Source organism: Laetiporus sulphureus (assembly GCF_001632365.1).
Source record: "Laetiporus sulphureus 93-53 unplaced genomic scaffold LAESUscaffold_114, whole genome shotgun sequence".
Classification (NCBI taxonomy): Eukaryota; Fungi; Basidiomycota; class Agaricomycetes; order Polyporales; family Laetiporaceae; genus Laetiporus; species Laetiporus sulphureus.
In genome coordinates, this window is record NW_024468623.1 from 1 (window position 1) to 17,773 (window position 17,773).

General features: G+C 49.6%; 12 protein-coding genes across 12 annotated transcripts; 7 read left to right on the top strand and 5 right to left on the bottom strand.

Annotated features, from left to right (window-relative positions):
- Positions 1-2,514: 2,514 nt before the first annotated feature.
- LAESUDRAFT_753468 (WD40 repeat-like protein) lies at positions 2,515-4,077 on the bottom strand. The gene is made up of 9 exons (XM_040911776.1): positions 4,015-4,077; positions 3,697-3,967; positions 3,559-3,636; positions 3,414-3,507; positions 3,180-3,330; positions 3,071-3,130; positions 2,766-3,013; positions 2,688-2,713; positions 2,515-2,634 (listed from the first exon to the last, which is right to left on the bottom strand). Exons 2-9 carry the CDS (start codon positions 3,958-3,960, stop codon positions 2,530-2,532), a joined length of 1,026 nt encoding a protein of 341 aa, XP_040757509.1. The 5' UTR covers positions 3,961-3,967; positions 4,015-4,077; the 3' UTR covers positions 2,515-2,529.
- LAESUDRAFT_71611 (uncharacterized protein) lies at positions 4,015-5,058 on the top strand. The gene is made up of 4 exons (XM_040907224.1): positions 4,015-4,233; positions 4,286-4,394; positions 4,446-4,985; positions 5,038-5,058. Exons 2-3 carry the CDS (start codon positions 4,384-4,386, stop codon positions 4,885-4,887), a joined length of 453 nt encoding a protein of 150 aa, XP_040757510.1. The 5' UTR covers positions 4,015-4,233; positions 4,286-4,383; the 3' UTR covers positions 4,888-4,985; positions 5,038-5,058.
- Positions 5,059-5,201: 143 nt separating this feature from the next.
- Positions 5,202-5,560, bottom strand: LAESUDRAFT_765207 (uncharacterized protein; the record flags this gene model as incomplete). Its single annotated transcript, XM_040913602.1, has 2 exons — positions 5,202-5,435; positions 5,489-5,560. The coding sequence occupies 2 exons, from the start codon at positions 5,558-5,560 to the stop codon at positions 5,202-5,204; spliced, it is 306 nt and encodes a 101-aa protein (XP_040757511.1).
- Positions 5,561-5,645: 85 nt separating this feature from the next.
- Positions 5,646-6,683, top strand: LAESUDRAFT_732889 (uncharacterized protein; the record flags this gene model as incomplete). Its single annotated transcript, XM_040910328.1, has 6 exons — positions 5,646-5,665; positions 5,832-6,083; positions 6,115-6,212; positions 6,269-6,309; positions 6,387-6,591; positions 6,644-6,683. The coding sequence occupies 5 exons, from the start codon at positions 5,646-5,648 to the stop codon at positions 6,456-6,458; spliced, it is 483 nt and encodes a 160-aa protein (XP_040757512.1). The 3' UTR covers positions 6,459-6,591; positions 6,644-6,683.
- Positions 6,684-6,996: 313 nt separating this feature from the next.
- Positions 6,997-7,530, top strand: LAESUDRAFT_718507 (uncharacterized protein; the record flags this gene model as incomplete). The annotated part of the gene is made up of 2 exons (XM_040907444.1): positions 6,997-7,033; positions 7,106-7,530. 2 exons carry the CDS (start codon positions 6,997-6,999, stop codon positions 7,528-7,530), a joined length of 462 nt encoding a protein of 153 aa, XP_040757513.1.
- A 1,143-nt stretch (positions 7,531-8,673) lies between these two features.
- On the top strand, positions 8,674-10,356 carry LAESUDRAFT_71674 (uncharacterized protein). Its single transcript, XM_040907272.1, has 5 exons — positions 8,674-8,810; positions 8,858-8,962; positions 9,027-9,234; positions 9,321-9,978; positions 10,031-10,356. Exons 1-5 carry the CDS (start codon positions 8,727-8,729, stop codon positions 10,167-10,169), a joined length of 1,194 nt encoding a protein of 397 aa, XP_040757514.1. The 5' UTR covers positions 8,674-8,726; the 3' UTR covers positions 10,170-10,356.
- A 139-nt stretch (positions 10,357-10,495) lies between these two features.
- On the top strand, positions 10,496-11,011 carry LAESUDRAFT_615764 (uncharacterized protein; the record flags this gene model as incomplete). The annotated part of the gene is made up of 1 exon (XM_040903212.1): positions 10,496-11,011. A coding segment is annotated over one exon (516 nt), but the record flags the coding sequence as incomplete, so codon positions are not given.
- A 461-nt stretch (positions 11,012-11,472) lies between these two features.
- Positions 11,473-12,286, bottom strand: LAESUDRAFT_71692 (uncharacterized protein). The gene is made up of 4 exons (XM_040907285.1): positions 12,207-12,286; positions 11,951-12,147; positions 11,767-11,843; positions 11,473-11,696 (listed from the first exon to the last, which is right to left on the bottom strand). Exons 2-4 carry the CDS (start codon positions 12,132-12,134, stop codon positions 11,550-11,552), a joined length of 408 nt encoding a protein of 135 aa, XP_040757516.1. The 5' UTR covers positions 12,135-12,147; positions 12,207-12,286; the 3' UTR covers positions 11,473-11,549.
- Positions 12,287-13,684, bottom strand: LAESUDRAFT_71762 (uncharacterized protein). Its single transcript, XM_040907349.1, has 6 exons — positions 13,181-13,684; positions 13,008-13,126; positions 12,787-12,951; positions 12,654-12,731; positions 12,471-12,602; positions 12,287-12,420 (listed from the first exon to the last, which is right to left on the bottom strand). The coding sequence occupies exons 1-6, from the start codon at positions 13,429-13,431 to the stop codon at positions 12,380-12,382; spliced, it is 786 nt and encodes a 261-aa protein (XP_040757517.1). The 5' UTR covers positions 13,432-13,684; the 3' UTR covers positions 12,287-12,379.
- A 1,092-nt stretch (positions 13,685-14,776) lies between these two features.
- Positions 14,777-16,017, bottom strand: LAESUDRAFT_765210 (uncharacterized protein; the record flags this gene model as incomplete). The annotated part of the gene is made up of 3 exons (XM_040913603.1): positions 14,777-15,480; positions 15,536-15,682; positions 15,849-16,017. 3 exons carry the CDS (start codon positions 16,015-16,017, stop codon positions 14,777-14,779), a joined length of 1,020 nt encoding a protein of 339 aa, XP_040757518.1.
- Positions 16,018-16,113: 96 nt separating this feature from the next.
- Positions 16,114-17,191, top strand: LAESUDRAFT_71793 (uncharacterized protein). The gene has a single exon (XM_040907378.1). The coding sequence runs from the start codon at positions 16,360-16,362 to the stop codon at positions 17,005-17,007; it is 648 nt and encodes a 215-aa protein (XP_040757519.1). The 5' UTR covers positions 16,114-16,359; the 3' UTR covers positions 17,008-17,191.
- LAESUDRAFT_732894 (uncharacterized protein) lies at positions 16,848-17,770 on the top strand. Its single transcript, XM_040910329.1, has one exon. It carries the CDS (start codon positions 17,161-17,163, stop codon positions 17,614-17,616), a length of 456 nt encoding a protein of 151 aa, XP_040757520.1. The 5' UTR covers positions 16,848-17,160; the 3' UTR covers positions 17,617-17,770.
- Positions 17,771-17,773: the final 3 nt, after the last annotated feature.

The window sequence follows — 17,773 nt, forward strand, 5'->3', positions numbered from 1 at the left end:
TCTGCTACACTGTCTTTTATTCAGTTAGCATACTTGCTCATTTCCAAGTTACCTAACTGGTCACATTCCGCTCTTGTGCTGTATCTCATAATCGGCTAGGCTTCTCAGTGGCCTGTTCATCATTTCTGCACCTCATGTTCACCTTCTGATCTCTTCATGCAGTTCTGCATTCCCAGGCAGTCAGTAAAGCCTTCCTTTGCTCACCCTGGACTGTTCTGGCTCTGAGGTGGATGCTTCTAAATCACGGTGACTCGTTATCTGATAGTGCGATAGGCGAACACTTTCTCTGGCATTTTCTGATTGCAAAACCTATCAGTGGTCCTCGGCTGCTCTTTCAGATGGGTTACTGAGTGCAGAATATTTTGGTGCATATCAGCATATCAGCATAAGCTGTCACAACTGAATAGGGCACTCCGCCCTATTATAAGGATAATGTAAAACTTGAGAACTGAGGAGTGAACACTTTTTCGTTTTTTGTGCTATGTATACAGGCCATTATATAGGTGTAGAATAACATCTTCTAGTGTAGCAGAAGACGTTTCTGATCCCCAGTACATGTTTTCGATCCTCTGAAACAGTTCCAAAATGTTCTCCACCGTTTCCTCATCATCACTTGCAGTCGGGAAAGGTATGGGCTCTCAAGGGTTCAGTGGTCTTCTGCACTGCACTTATCTCACTTTGAGTGCACTCTCATTCCCACTTTACCAAACTCATTCTGCTCCACCCTTTCTCCTTTGCTTTCATAATTGGTGGTGCTAGCACATAGGTCCTGACTCATTTTTGAGCCTCATGTGCAACCCTTCTTGATATTTCACTGCTTCTACAAATTCTTCAGAGTTGAAGGTCCTTGTGCTATTCTATTTAGAGTATTCTGCTTGACAGATATGCATTATTAAGTTGTGCAGTCTTTGGCTGCTCTTTCAGATGGGCTTCTGAGCACAGAGCTTTTCAGTGCATATCAACATAGTGCACTTCTTCAAGTGAGATGGATGACTCTGAAGGAAGGACAAAGTGAGATGGATAACTCTGGAGGAAGGACACACATGGAGTGCATAGCCTAGTCATATTGCCCAAAAACTGACTGAGAATTTTAGCTAAAGCACATGATGAGCTAGAGCATCAAGGCATTTTCTGACTTGATCGTTAATTCACGAATGCTTTTGGTGGCCTGACATTGGGGCTGACATTGCTTGATTTGTCAAAATGTGCATCATATGTCAGAAGTGACAGATTTGCCAGACTTTGATATCACCGACCATCACAATCTCAACCACAATCTTCGCAAAAATATATATTGACACAATGCATATGTCGCCCTCAAATAGCTTTAAGTACATCATGCAGGTCAGTGCTCGCTCACTCATTATTCTGAATTCCAAATGCTTTGAGCTGAGACTGCAAAGACCCTTGGTGATTGCATTTTTAAAGACATACTCTGTCACTGGGGAGCACTATCAGAAATCGTAACTGATAACAGTGCACCACTCGTAAAAGCAGCAGCCTATCTGAAGAAGAAATATCATGTCAAGCATATCCGAAAAAGCAGTTACAACTCATATGTGAATGGAATAGTTGAGCAACTGCATTTTAATGTTCAGCAAAGCCTATTCAAAGCTGCCAATGGTGAAAAATGCAAATGGAGTCAGATCATGCACTTGATATTCTGGTTGGAAAGAGTTACAGTTAGAAGACACATAGATTGCTCACCCTATTTTGCAGTTATGGGCATTCATCCAATCTTATTGCTTGATATAGTTGAAGTGATGTGCTTGATTTCAGCACCAGTCAGGATGGTATCCATGATCGACCTGATCACAAGTCAAGTGGAAGCCCTATAAAAGTGTCAAGAGCAGGTCGCAAGAATCTACAATGCAGTCTATAAGGCCAGATAAAAAGCAGTGTGACAGTTCGAGAGGGTTCAAAAGCATGTAATCAAGAATTTTGATATCAAGTGCAGAGATCTAGTTTTGGTTTGGCATACGCAGATCAAAAAAGCACTCAATCAAAAAATGTGACCATGCTATATTGTACTGTACATTGTGCTATTTTGCAATCGGGGAGAAGCATACATGCTCTGCAAATTAGATGAAACAGTTTTAGACTGATCAGTAGCAGCATTCCAAGTGGTACCCTTTGCAGCTAGGAAGAAGATCGCGATCACAGAAGAGATGTTAAACACATCAGAAACCAGGCTGAAAGACATGCATTAATCAGACAATCAGGAAAAAGAAGAGCCCAATGAGGGACAAGATGAAAAGGAGTCAGAAGGTGAGGCTGAGGATTGAGGAGACATAGAAGAGGAAGACAAGTAGGAGTAGTCCAGGATAAGTGCTTCATGCTAATCAACCAATCGTTTAAGTGCTTGTGTTAGATACATTGTCTTGACTATGTCAAATGATAGGATCAGGTGAGTCCTTGTTACAACAAATATAAGCAGACAGAGATGGACAGCTTTAGTTCACTTTATATACATCAACTACTTTGCATTGAGAAGAGAATTATCATAAAAAGGCTATTAATCTCTGTTTTTTATTCCTGCTGAACTGCCTTCCAGACCTGAATATAATTTGCTGAATTTGAGATACTTGTACCTCCTGCAATCATGTACACATCACTTTCTTCTGAGTGAAATGTCTAGCAATTTTTGTCAGCATTGTCATTATCTTTATATAATATATGCTTCATACTGAAATAGCCTGAACTGCAACTTTATCTGAAAATCAATATAAGCAATAATCTATCTTATAAAAGTGTTAATCACATACCTTTGAGTCTCAATCTTTGAAGACACTTTGCATTCTGAGAGTTATGCAAATACAGTTTTCCTACCATGCTACTAGCGAGCAGCAGTTTGCCATAGTGAAATTTGATTGGTAAAATCTGATCTGGATGTTCACCATTCACTTGCAAAGCAAGCTTATGAAGTCCAGACCGTATTTCATAGATGTCAAATCCTGTCAAAATGTTGGAGACTGCCAGCAGATCATTGTCTGCACTAATATTAAATGATCCACTAGATCAATCTAAGCATTAGAAATAATGCAAAATAGATCATGTATATTGAACAGACCAGAGTGGCATCTGAATGGCCCATATTTGTGAAAATGTATCTTGATCCAATTGCCAACATCTTGTATGATCAGCAACAGCATTTTTTTTCAAGTCAAGGTATGACATACATTATACCATGATGTAGATATGAGACAGCAAGGCAATTGTCTTGTGGAGGCGAAAGCCATTCAACATTTGTGACTTCTGCAGGAAAGGTGGTTCCACCAAATGGATTGAATGGAGGCTGATCAAGGGTACAGAAGTGTTGCCAGAATTTAGCTACCAGCACAGTGTCAAATGTCAGTTAAAAACACTCTATAATGATATGGGATATTTATAAGCCTTTAACCTTTGATACTTACAATGCTGATCCCAGTCCCATATTATGACTGCATTGCTTGCTGCAGATGCAAGCATGTGATCTGTGCATGCAGTTGCATTGCTGTCTGCAGAGTCCTGACAATCAATTCAGAAAGATATCCATATTCTCAGACAAGAGGAGCTGACTGTTTTGTTGCAGCTTAAAGAGAGTGACTGAATGCACCCATCATGATGAGCCAGACATCCAGAAGCAGTAATTAAAGTCTGAATGGTGTCCATGTGAGACACAATCACTTTAACAGCAATAACAGGAACTTATCGTACTTCGTCCACTGTCAACATCATCAAACTCCCATCCACTGCACCGGCCACAATCGAGTTCGCGCATGACGGCCATGCAAGGCATGATATGCCAGATTTCGCAATGATGCGGTGACAGGCTTCCCCAGTTAGCAGGGACCACACTATGATCCTCCCGTCATAGCTGCTGCTGGCAAGAAATAGGCCATCCGGACTAAATACTATCGCACTGATCACATCGGAATGCTCATTGGCGAGAGTGAATGTCGTCCTGTATCGTAGGTGCATACTGTGCCTTCTGGAAGTTAATAATAGCACATTCAAGAGGCCGTTTTCGCTCACTATTTAGAGTTACCCTGATAAGATCTACGAAGGATACTACCAGAGTCGGCAGCGTGATCCACGCGTAGAGCGGGGTCGTATCTAGGAGTGCAGAATGACAACTGGACAGGTCTCCCACGCCTGTGCGGTCGCGGACCTGAGTGCGCACCGCGCATGCAGCGCCTTTTGCGCAGCTTACACCGAGGAAAGCAGTCAGTCCTCTCGGTTACAGAGTACATGGTTCGAGACATCCGTCCTTTGGTTGTATTTGCATAAATTTGTGCACTTCCAGGAGCCCTCCACCCCTGGAGGGTGCTTGACGGCAGCAGTCTTCAACTGCCCACTCCTCGTCAAAATCACAAGTCCGACTGCAATAGTCTATTACAAAGCATGCAAACCAGGTGCGTTATCTGTGCAGCCTAGAGGAAAGACGGCACTTAACCTGATTCTAGCGTAGCCAATAGTTCTCGGGCGATTCAATCGGTACAAGAGGGCCGGTCTTTCCTCGCTTTCCTGATGATCTGCAAGTGTATGCCATTCGAGCAAGATGCTCTTCTGATGCAGCTGCGCTACGTCCAAAGGATCTGCCACATCCTAGCTGCGCAGCGCCATACACCTCTTACGGACACTAGATTACTCGCTATTGGAGTCGCTAGTAGATCCATTGTCTGGTGCTATTCGACCAACGACCTCATTCTGCATCTACACGGCTTTTTCACGCACCATCCTGCTTTTGAATGGCACCTGCGCGCGCTTGTATCTACTCTGGTTTTCGCGTGTAACTGGCCCGGCGCGTACGCGATACACAGGCTCCTGCGACTGGGAGGGGACATCGGTGGACTAGGTTTCCCAAAAGTTCCTCATGTCAATTGTTCTGGCTGTGCTGCAGCCTGAGCATGGAGAGGACAGACCATGACTACGAAGGCATATTTCGCGACGTCGATAGCAGGCGGAGAGCGTCGACGCCTTCACGCCTGCAGTGCAATTTTTTTGTGAGCGGAATTCCTTCGCTGACATCGATTTTCGTAGACAACACAAACTGAGATAGATCCTGCGCACCCTCAAATGGCTTCCCGTCCGGGCCCATCCCGACATATCCAGTGATATGCTATCCCCAAGATCATGATCACGACCGCAGAGTCCAGAGCGACTCCAGATGGCTGCATTGGCTCGTCTATTCCGTCTAGCAAGGGGGTTGGCGATGATGGTCAGAACGACATCGAGGGAGGATGCGGCTTTGGTGTAGCTGGTTTCGATTCTGTCTCCTTACCTTCGAATGCTGCTCGTTCGGAGATATCGCGCGAGATGGGAGTCGTCTCTGGGGCGATCGATGTGTTTGCCTCGTCTTGATCCATCTCTTCGTCGCTGTCGACAACTTCGACGTCGTCTGCATCGGACAAGGGTGCCAGTGGTTGATCTGTCTCTTCGTCGTCACTGAATTGCTGTGATCAATCAATATAGGGTCGCTAGAATATGAGTGGAGACTACGCCACACCTGTTTCTTGTCCGTCTTTACCCAGTTGTAGACTTTGAACCCCAGCATGGTACGGGTTGCATCAATTGTCATCTTGATGCCTCTGAGGCAGACGTGCTGAGGCCTACTCTATGCCTGGTAGACATGTTATGACAGAGGCTCAACAAACGCGGGCCCGATGCAGGAGAACGAGCGAAGGTGAGAAGCGAAGGCTGAGAGTTAGAATGGGAGAAATTGTGGGCGCTTGTTCCCGGTCTAATGGGCGGCGTCTAATTATTGAACCAGAGCATTGATGGTCGACGCTGCTTGTTCGCGACGCTCACTCCTTTCTCTCCGCCAGACCAGCTCCCTACAGCTGATGCAGCCGATACGAAAAGGTGGAAGAGGAGGAGGCTGTACTCCGCAACTTGTTTCCCTCGCCACCCTCGCACTACACGAAATACACGACGCACGACCTCCACCTCCTCGAGCTGCTTCGCGAGCGTGCGGGTGGCGCGGACCTCTCTACGGTAAAGCAGTTTAAGCTGCTCTCATATCAGACGGACGTTCCAGAGTGGCCGCTTGCGCAGCTGGAGAAGCCGCGGGTTGACTGGATAGTGGGGACCGGCATTATACGGTGTTTGGTTGAAACTGGCCGGTGAGTCGAGACGGGCTCTCATGGGATCAGCGTTGGCAGATAAAAGAGGGACTACATCCTTGGCTGAGCTAGGAGGTCACCAGCTATATCTGGCTGATCCGAGTGTCGGTCGGTGGCCATTTAATCATGTACGACTTTCGGTGTTGCTTACTTGTCTTGCTCAGATCGCAGACCAGCATTGAGGTCCATACTAAGGTCCATGTTGGTCACATATTCTCACTTGCTCGATCTTCTTCTCGCGCCACCCCCACTGCACCCTCGACTGGCCCGCCGGAATGGGAGCAGCAGACAGAATGGATCAATGTTCTCGTACAGAACGTCATGGCGGCAGCAAACGATCTGCCACCCGTGTAGGTTAGCCTTTGACTCAGTTTGCATGCGTTTTTGCTGAGATAGGCACGGCTATTCTTAGGCCAGGGGGGGATCTAGAGCTCGTGATGAGGAGGCAACTCGAGCAGCGAAGGGAGGAGACGAAGGCAATCCATGCGTGCGCTGCCTTCCTGTGCGTTCCACCGCATCCTGCTGAGCCTTTCCCATAGAAAGTGTGACACCCTGGAAGCCAAACTGGCGGATATGCGCGCAGAAATCCAGTGGTTGCCTCATGATTAAGAAGCTCTTCGAGGAAACATGGAGCAGACAAAAATAGCGAAGTTCATAGCAGTTCAGGTGAGATAACGCCGTTATCTCTCACCTTTGTTCTCATTGTCGAGCTGCAGCTAACTAAGTGTCGAGCTGCAGCTAACTAAGTGTTGAATCATCAAAATGTATTGAACGCGACAAATGGCAAAAGATTGTTTCTGAGCTTGCGATTTATATCGGTGGCAGCGGTTCGTTGTCCAGATTCTCGTTAAGGCACCCAGGTATTGATACTCGACCCGCGGAACATGTGAGGATGTGCGTCATTGAATTGTGTGACCCCGATCTTCCAGGTGAGAACGACCGCTCGCTTCCATTGCAACGGGCCTTATCGCTCGCTTAACGACTGTGATAAGCCATTATAGATTTTCATGCAGAGCCACATCGTGCCTGCAGCATCTATGCGCGCTGTGCTTACCGGCCTGCAGCAGCGCGCACGGTCGTTAACATGCGTCTTTCGAGCTTCTTGCCATTCAGCCATCGCGGGTACCAATTTGCTCTTAGTCACGAAGAGATTCATGCATCTCAGGTATCAAAGGACACGGTGGCGCCCATTTTCTCCCAAGCGCACTATCGACCTCCGTTCACCGTGCTAATCAGCCTCTGTATTGTGTTCTTCGGTGCTATCGCGGCGACGGCCAACCCCGCACGTCGCGATAAGTCGCCCGTCAATATTCCGTTCACCAGGAAGTTTAATGCTACGGGTGGCGCCACCCTGGAACAGATGGATCGGGCAAGGATCGGACAATCAAAGCTAGGTGCACCAGCGGCAATGCGTGCGACGTTATGACTACCGCAAGCACGCTGTTTGGTGTTCGACGCCACGAATGGAGCCGTGCAGTACACTGCCAGCGCAGTAATCAAGGTGTTCATGGACCTCGTGGCATAGCTGACCATCCTGTAACCCAGGTACGCGTTGGGGATCCTGCGACTGATTGTGAGCATTTTGATCAATTATCCATCTGACGAAAACAACCTTACAATGAACGTAACAAGATACTTTGATCGTTGACACCGGCAGCTCCAACACTTGGGTTGGTGCAGGTCAGTCGTACGTGGTGACCAGCATCTCTCAGAACACCGACCACTTCAACGTCAGACACCAACGGGGAGATCACGTTCGGAGGTGTCGACACGAGCAACTGGAATCACCAGAAGATACGGCAGGAGGCGGCCTTGGGTCGTTGCCCGCTCAGCGCCCTTTGAAGGTCCAAAAAGGGCATCTCATCGGGACAGCGAATCTGGCCAAGAAGCCAAGAGTGCCAAGGCATAAGAAGCACCGACATTTGGGCGTTTACAGGGCGCTTAGTGGAAAGGGGGTTGGCAGGGGTTGGCCGTTTGTAGGGTGCGGGCACGAGACCTGGACAGGGGCGGAAACGATCGATCTCGTCTTGTATGGAAAGCAGCTTGAGTTCTGAAATCATCCAGGCTTTGCCACTCTTCAGCATCACGAGACGTTTTCAGATGCGATCATGGCAGTGTATCCACAGTGAATCCGGAAAGTTTTTTTTCCCCCAGGAGGCCTCAGCCTGGCCGAGGCGGTGATGAGTTTCGGCACCGGGGGGTTTTTCCAAGCTCGAATTCAGCTCAGTGAATCGCACCGCAATGCAGAGTGAGAACTCAATGACCCATTTCTTCATATTCAGATGAACGACTCGGAGAGGGCAGGAGTGCGACACAGCGAGACAAGTTGGAGGCCGAAGAAGTCATCGCTACATACTCGAGGTTTATACTGCCATGCTGTAACACACATGGAAAATACATGCGATGAGCTACATCACACGGTTACACCGGTGAGGTAGAGAATGCTCATGTCTCGCCGTCTCGCCGTTTCGTATATGAAACCGCTTACGTAACAACTTACGAAAGCGCATCTTACGGTCGAGTTAGGTTTTTGAACCAGACTGACTCCTACCTATAGAACAGCGACAAGTGCTCTGATTACTCTGCCACTCCCGGTCACTTCTATTTTACAATACTCCCATCATGGAGATATATAGCATGCAGACAGCTGATCAAGAGAAAGATAAATCACTGGACGCCAATGGGCGATCACACACCAGAGTCATAGTATGTCATCCGCCATACCTCTAGCTACATCTTCAACTCAGTCATAGGCACACACGGATATAAAAAGTGGCCCTAGGCCATTAACACCCACTCACATTTCGGACCACTTCACAAGACCATCCAGACACATGGAGCGATACCATATCGGTCACGTCTGTATCTCTTTATGACTGTTTTTCGAAAGTCTCATGTTGAATGCCCCTTCATCACCGGCAGAGTGGGGATGGAACCTACAGGGACCTGGGCTATCATGCACTTCGACTAGCAACGACATTTCAAACATACCATGAAGAGGCCTCACATGCGCTCCGATTGACAGGCTCCATGATTGCGCCAATCAATGAACGGGTGGTTGTTACTCATCGACCGCCGGACAGTGTTCTTTCTGATGCAGCTACTGCATATAGCACGAGCATGATCTTTGGTACGTTTTCTTTCAATATTGTGACTTGTTGTCCTTCGCTTGTGGTCTGCTGCTAGTAGAACAATTCGTTGAAACTTGAACTATAGGCCAGAGTACGGTCACTCATGAGCGCGATGTTATCGCTGGCTGTCATGGTGCATGCGGCCTATGCATTCCACCCACCGCACCGCAGCATCAATTGCATTCACTATCTCGAGCCTCCACAAGCGTTAAACAGAATGCAACAACCGAGAATGCATTAGTTCTCCGCGGAGCTGTACTCGGCGCTTCCGACTCTCATGATCTCCTCGTGGACGAGAACGATTGCATGCCACTCTCCCAAAACTCGCTACGATGCTCTCCCCATATGCCTATCAATGAATACCCTCAGTGGTCCCCACCTCCACTGGTTGAAATGTGTCACTCCATCGATACAGTGAGCTCTTGTACACAGAATGGTACTGAATATTCCAGATGGACACCGCCATCAATATTTGTGGAAGATGATGGCAGAGACACTACTGTGGATATCTCCTCCGAACGCTTGTGGGAGGTCCCTAGCTCTATGAAGTATATTTTGGAAAACGGACTGAGGAGACGCAATGTGGTCGATGCTGGCGCTTCCGATTCGTCCAAACGTCTACGGGCACGCTCCCCTCGTCAATCGACACAATTACCAGGCTGGGATTTGCCTGTCCGCACGAGACTACACGATTATGCAATTTCGTCAATTCACACTATGCAGCGGCATAGTCAGTCTTTGCGGTGGGATGGATTTCCAATATTCCATGCAGACGGAGACGACAATATCTCACAGGAACAAGGTTACCCAGATGCCGTCAAACACGCTCCAGGCATTCCTACGTCAGCACAGCCCGTATACAGAACTCATTCCCAACACCTTAGTCGTGAAGAGTCGACAGTGCCCACGGAGCACGAGGCTCAGGGCCCCTTGACATCCATACCTCTAAAGGATGCAATGCAGCATCCCTTTAGCCTCCAGAAGTCACCACTGGCGGCGGGTGTATCGAGGACATTCTCCTTGCTGAAATCACCGTATTGCATGCTCTGGGCGCTTACGGTCTCTACGGTCATCGGCTTCTGTGCCACCTTAACGCTTCGGGGCAAAGTTACGGATGTTTATGCTGCATCACTGTGCGCTGCACGTGAAGTTCAAGAAAAAGAGTTGGCGCTTCCAGGCGCGCACGGTCAGCCGGTAGCAATCGTGCCTGATGTCATCTTTGGGCTGCGTATCGTGGACAACCTCACTTCGCAAACTCACGTTTTGTCCGATCGTTTCGATGTTTCCTTCTTGAAGAGAGCGCTCAGTTACAACATCGCCAAACCTTTTCCAGCCTCGACTGTGCTCGAACCCGATCTGCACGCCGGGCGATGTTGGCCCATGAGCGGATCTTCCGGCCATCTGGGTTTGCAGTCAATGCGCACAATGCGCATCACAAATGTCACAATTGGACACATCTCGATGGCTTCGTCCCATGACATCCGTACAGCTCCACGATCCATCATTCTGTGGGGCTTGTCGGATGTTGCCGCTACAGGACAAGAAATGCATTGTACCAGCATGTCAACACTACCAATGCGAGTTTCACTTCCTGCCGGCACTCGAATGTTTCCTCTGGCCATAATCAATTATGATGTACACTCATCGTCCAACATCCAAACCTTTGATGTCGACTCCCGCTTTCACGAATACGAATTCAAGCTAACGATACTGGAAGTGTTGAGCAACTGGGGGATGTCCGATTATACCTGCTTATACAGCATTCGCCTGCATGGTTGGACGTGAGCAGCAGTCAGTAACGTCTAACCGATGACCTTCAGGATAGTCAACCGCATTTATTTCAACTGACCAGACTAGTATACAAATCACAATGCAGTAGACTTTCGAGACTGATGTAGATAAAAGCAGGCTGTTCGTCAGAGCAGTATGTGTAATCGGAGTCAATGCCTTTCGCTTGTCGGTCTGTTTCTGAAGGGCGTGTCCATGAACCACATCGTTCGTTCATTGTCTGCTTGTTATACAAGGTAGGCGAAAAGCAATGCTGGCGACGCACCAGCAGCCCGTCCATCAACATTATACCGATCCAGCTCGTGCATTCAGAAACATCCTACTTCTCAACCCGCTAGGCTTCATTCGAGCAAGACATCGTGAAACTCGATAATACTAAGTACACAAATTCTAATATGCAGCCTCACACATCACATGCGGGTACAAAGAGCTACCTACCAATACACACGGCACACACAACAAGTCCCAAGCACTGAAGCAATAGAGACATCACACAACACACATCAAAATTACCACGCGCATCAATCTATCTAGGAACTCCCTCTGCATTAGCTTTATTTCTCCTCTCGCGAGTCCGCACATCTCTGTGGTGCTTCCTTTGCGTGACCCGGAGATCCTCCTCCATCTGCCTGTTCTCCATCTTCGAGTGCTTGCGTCGGGCACCGCGGTCCTCCTGCAGCAAATGAACACGATACGCATCAGCACGCGCTGTTGAGAGCAGATGACAGAAGGGAGAACATTACCTGGAAGCGTTCGAACGGGTCATCCGTTATACCACAGCCTTTTTTTCTAGCTCGACGATTTCCAGAGCATCCGCGGCCTGCATAGGCGGGATGCATTTGTGAGAAAGTGCGAGCGAGCGCCGTGCCTCGTCAAAGCGTCCGCGCTTGTTGAGCCAACGGGACGATTCGGGCATGAACAACATACCGGTAGACAGGACGAATGGCCACATAAAGGAAATGCCGACAATTGTCGGCCAGATCAATGGCCATAGCAGCGGTGACACATGGCTTTTCCGACCCACGCACGGAAGACGTCGATGCTGGTGACGGTGCGAACAGCGACACTGCATCCCCGAATTACTGCCTGATCTCATTCTCTTGTGTGACATAGATGCCGTCACCCTGAAGAGACAGTATCAGAACTGACAATTCCAAGTCAATGGTGGAGGCTGGACACTGACCGTTCACTAATATCGTCTTCTTCTGCCTCCCATTAGGAGGGGGGGGATTTCAAGCAGGCTCTCGCGGCGAGATTCAAAGACCGAATCTAGCTGTTCAACAGCATCTGCCAGCCGGGCCTTGGGTAGCAAGCGGCGGGAAGTTGAATGCAGTCCAACTGTCTGCTCCGCGACATTCACAGGTTCTTCAATAATCTCGTCAAAGAAAGGATTGGATCTTCCAAACAACTTCAGACAATGTTGTCACGATGAAGGCGAAATACGCACCTTTGCCTATTGAAGCCGCCAATTCGAAATCTGTTGACGCCGGTGCCATGGCACGACCAATCGCCTTCAAAATGGAATGCGCGACTTCCTCCTGAAGCTCCTTGACGATTTCGCCATGTCGATATCCATCCACTTCAAAGCATTCAGCGATGATTCAACGAGTAAATAATGCTATTAGCTCACACTTCTGGTCAACCCAACATGAGTCCAGCCGATCCGCGACAGCAGCAGCATATGGAACAGTGAAGTTATTGACCAAATCTAGGTCGTCTTGTCAACGGTCGAGTAGAACCTTCGTCACGCTGACGATGCGCACCTCTCCATCCGATAGTCACTGTATGCCGATCACTCAGATCGAACTGCACAGTCCCTAGGGACTCTTGGAACTTGCTGTCCAAATCTGTTGTCGTCGACGGTATCGTGATGCTGGAACCATCCCGTAGAACACCCTGATTAACCCATTTTTTGACCTGCACAGGGTCTAATCAATCATCTTTTATCAAGACAGAGAACGCATGATATGAACGAAGTCTTCACCCTCCTCCACTGACGATTGCAGAACCACCAGAATTGGAGTGAATCGTAAGTGTTCCGCAGCAGGAAGATTCTTGATAATGTCACGTACACGTGGACAATCGTCCAGTATGCGGTACTTTCTAAACACGTTCATATGTCATACATCGTAATGGATGGTGATAGGCGGATCGTACTTTTCGATATCATTTTCTATGTCATCGAGAGGCGTCCGTTCAAAAATAATAAAATCAAGAGATCCGCGTGACGTCGAGCGATGAGCCTTGGGTATTGCAGGGATGGAGAAGGTATTCTGCGAGTCACGCGTCCGCGAGACAGGAACGTCAAATTTATGCTCCAGCCAAATCGCAGTTCCATCGTGCACTGGACTCATAGATAACCATAGACGCCGTTCAGATAAAGGCTGACCTGACAGCGACGAGGCCATCACATGCTGGCGAATGGACCGCAAGAAAGATTCTCGGGCTCATGGTCGCTCGTGTTCTCCTTGAGTCTAATGACAACGGACAAAACACAACGAGAAGTATGTTTCTTTGGGGAAAAAGTCCCCAGGCGACGAGGATGAATGCTGCACCTCTTTGAATCACTTCGCCGGGTTTTCGTCCGTGAAAGGCCAGAGATGAATTCCCTCTTTACGCCCAACAGGACGTCTACATCGGACGGCTTCTACAGAAGATATCCTTCGCCTTGTATTTGGCTCGTGATTTGTTCTACTGGTGATGGAACCTGTGCTGTAACTGTTGGATGAGCGCTCTCGCTGAAGCTAAGCTTCGCTCCTGTCAAAGGCGCCCATCTCGGCTTCGATGCGACCCGTAGCCTTTTGCAACCAACGTCTGAATGACCTCTTCAGAAGTCTATGTCGAAACACGGATGCCTTCCGTTTGAGCTCTTTTCCCGCAGCCTTGCTGATTGGGTTAGGCCGAAGTTGCCCGTTCATCTAAAATTCCCAAACAGTTCTTTCATGGCATGTCGCTTGAAGACGCGACATTGACGAAGTACTCGGCTCTTGATACGTTGGACTTTCAGTAGGCACCAAAAAAAATCGACGTTACAGGAGTATTGAGGTGAAGTGGGCTCGCTATCTCTGCAGACAATGGAATCCCAGGCATCTGGAGTGTAGGAAAAAAAATGGTGGAGTGACATATTTCTGCCTTGAAGAAAGGTAGGTCTCTGCGAGCTGGGGTCAAACCATCGCATGGTTGGTGTAGGAGGAAATGCCACGGGCTGGATCTTCTCTAACATTGGCGGTGCCAAAATAGTTAATACCGGACGTTCGATTGTCAACGGCTCTTTTGCAGGCATCGAGGTGGCATCAAGAGCAGTCTCACTCGTGATTGAGGCGATACGGGACTGTGAATGTCACACCACATTGGTCGCCTCTCGACTATTCGTGGTGTGAGAGTCTTCTGCCTGAGTTTTGCCCGATCATCCGTGGGCATGAACCTGGGGGGAGCTGAAAGGTGTTGATGTAGAGAACACACCAGAGGGTGTAGCGTGAATACGCGGGTGTGGAAGATCAAGACGGGGCGGCACGGCTGGCCCAGATCGTGTGGCAGCGGTCTTAATATGAGGGGAGGGGGGAAGGGGGGACCGGGCGGTGACGTTGCGTTCGCGGAGGTCGGCGTCGCTGTGATAGGAAATGGTAAAGTCCTCGTAGGCTGGAAGGATGGTGCGGCAGGTTTCAAGGACTTCGGCTCGGTAACTACGGCAGCAGGTGTCACATTGGTGGCTGTAGTGGCAAGACTGCCGACCGGCTGGATTGCAAGGAGTATTCAGTCATCGTCATGATTGTTGAGCCTTTCAACGTTGACGGTGCTGATTGAGAGGAGGAAATGGCGACGGAAGGCTGTGATGCCCGGGGGGGGATCAAGGAAGTGTAAAGGCTGACTTAGCATGTCATTGCTAATCACTAAGCGCGAAGACGACGTCGCAAAGGAAGTCCCGAATGCGTTTGGCATAGATGCCAGAGCAGCAAAGGCAGACTCAGGCAGGGTAGATGTGGCCGGAGGTGTCCCAGAACTAGCAGCATTGAATACATTTGACGTCGATAAGATATTGCTGAATGTAGACTTGACTGGCGTCAGTGTGCTGGTGGGCATCGACATGCCACCAGTGTCAGAAGGAGTATTCTGTGCAGATATCTCCGACCAGCTGGAAATAACAGCAGATCTAGACCATGCACGAGCGTCTTCGATGGACGCGAAGCTCATAGACCCCGAGGAGTTGACCTTAGACGTAGTAGCAATGGGATTCAAGGTATCACCAGGATAAGTACCGAATGCAGAGTGTTTAGGCGTATTCGATGCAATCGACTCGGGGGTGGCCTGTGCGTTGATATACTGGAGTGCTAGGACTAGACACAGACGGTCCAGGTGCAGCCTCGCTGGCCTAGAGACACTGTCAATAATCTCCGGGATGGTGAGGTCGCCGCGTAATGCTTCGATGTCGTCGATGGTGTCTGGGCCGAAGAGCCGCTCTAATATACAAGCAACAAAGTATATCATCACGGTATTGCCCTGCTGTCTGAGCACTGCGGAATCGAGCTTCCGCATCAACCACCAGAGGTGAGGTCTTGGTAATTGACACGCTTGCGGCCTGTACTCGTTTGCGGAACGCTGTCATGTATTGGAATACCGGATTTGATGTAATCTCCTCAGGGATAACCTCGCCTCGTTCCACTTAGTTGCGGATGTGAATCAGACGACCATATATGCGCATCTCAAGTTCTGTTGGTGCTTGATATTAAACACACTGGTCTTCATGGAACTCTTCCAGGCTTTGAAGTGCTGTGAATCATCCGTGAAAACAGGGCTCAACGCAACGGAGGGACAGAACGTGACATACTGTTTGCCAGCTCTTGCTCCTCCATCTGCAGAGAGAAAGCTTGCCTGTCCCGTTCTAGATGAATGGCTAGAATATGGAAGCGGGCACAAGGGTCGTGGCATTCGATTGCAATGGGACCGCGTTCACGTTGCATCGCGAAGTCGTTGCGGAACCTCGCTGGAACGGTCATGAATGAAATCTATGTCTGGATGAATCCTCCCCTCACGATAAGATCGTGAAACAAGTAATGAAGCGTTTTCTGCAAATTCTACATTAGAAAGATATCTGATCCAAATGTATTATACATGCCTTGAGAACTACAGGCGGCCGAAGGTCTGAAAGCAGCGTCTTGTCTCGTGCCGCATGCTCATATATCTTGACTGCTCGTCCGTGGTCGACTCGTTTTGTCCCCGTAACTATAGGAGAAAAGTGTTGCCGGAAGACGTAAGGCGTTACTCAGCTGGCACGTACCACTCCCCACTTGTCCAGGCTATTCTCCCTCTCACGCCGGTATCGCTCGAACCTTGGACACATGTCCTGGCATGTCCCAGTCATTGTGATGGCTTCTTCCAATCGCGTACCAACTTTCGGACCGTCCATCATCCTTTCAGCAATGGCTATCTTCCGCTCGATTTCATGCACTTTCACGAGCTACAAAGGAGGTAAGTTGCCCTACGTTCCAAGACCCGTCTACGTACGCACCACTCGTCACAACCGTTCGCGGCGATCATGCGAATCAGAATCCATCATATCTGCATCAGCATCGAGGCGATCGCCCTCCTCCGCGTCAGCGTCCTCCTCTGCGCTGCGATCGTCTTCCGTGCCGCTTGCACCACCTCATGGTGAGCTTCAGGAACGACTAAGTCCACGCTCCCAGCGTTGTGCATCGCTACCGTGTCTATTGGCCAAAAGAGCGTCAAAAGTGGGAGCACAGTGGGACCTAGATGGACGAATGTTTGAACGAGATCTGCCAACTGCCAATGCGGGACCTAGTGGACGTGACACCCATCCCTCTTCGCTCAACGCCAAGGGAAACCTCCCCACCACCACCAACACTGTAATTCGACTCGTGCCCTCCTGTCCTCCTGTCTGCGACCGGCTGCTAGCTGCGAACGGAAGGCGTATTGACCTGCTCGTCATCCGTAGTTCAGACATCTCGGCTGCATTCCGCAACCGTTGAAAAGCTCGCTTTCAAGGTCACTACGACGTGCTCACTCACGCGCCCGATACCGCTCCGCATCTGTCTTCTAGATTGCTCTCTCGCTGAGCCCAGCCGCATCGTAGGCGAGTTGCCTGGAAGCCAGGAGGCGTCATCGCCCTTCAAAAGCTCGGCATGGAAGAGTGTCTCGACGGTATCGACGCCATCCCCATGCGCGGCTACTGTACGGTCCTCGTCGGCCAGCCCGTGAGATCCCGTATCCGGACGCCGACGAGGGCCGCAGTTTCGACCAACGGCCGCTTCATCCAGGCGCTGCGCAAGAAGGCGAAGCAGGCGGCGGGCGTCGACGTGATTGAGGCGACCGTCACCGAGCTCGTCGAATGTCAGGTCACAGGGCGTGTCCTCTGCGTGCGCGCGATACGCAAGCAAGATGGAGGCGAGGGAGCACAGATGGCGGCGGCGGAGAAGGAAACATTTCTGGCGGACCTGACGGTCGTTGCGGACGAGTGCTTGTCCAACGTTCGGACAAAGGTGCTCGGGGAGGTGGGTGTAAAGCCTGCGCTCAAGAGCCACTTTGTGGGCGTCATGTGCGCCTGCCGGTTGCTCAGCATGGCACAGTCGCGCTCATGAAAGGACACGGCCCGATGCTGCTCTGATAGATTGGCCAGGATGACACACGTATGCTCGTCGACCTCAAGGATCCTTTGGCGAGTGACACGCACATGTATATGGCCACCGTTCGTTTTCCAGCTGACGTACATGTGTGCGGTACCTCAGACTCCGTAAG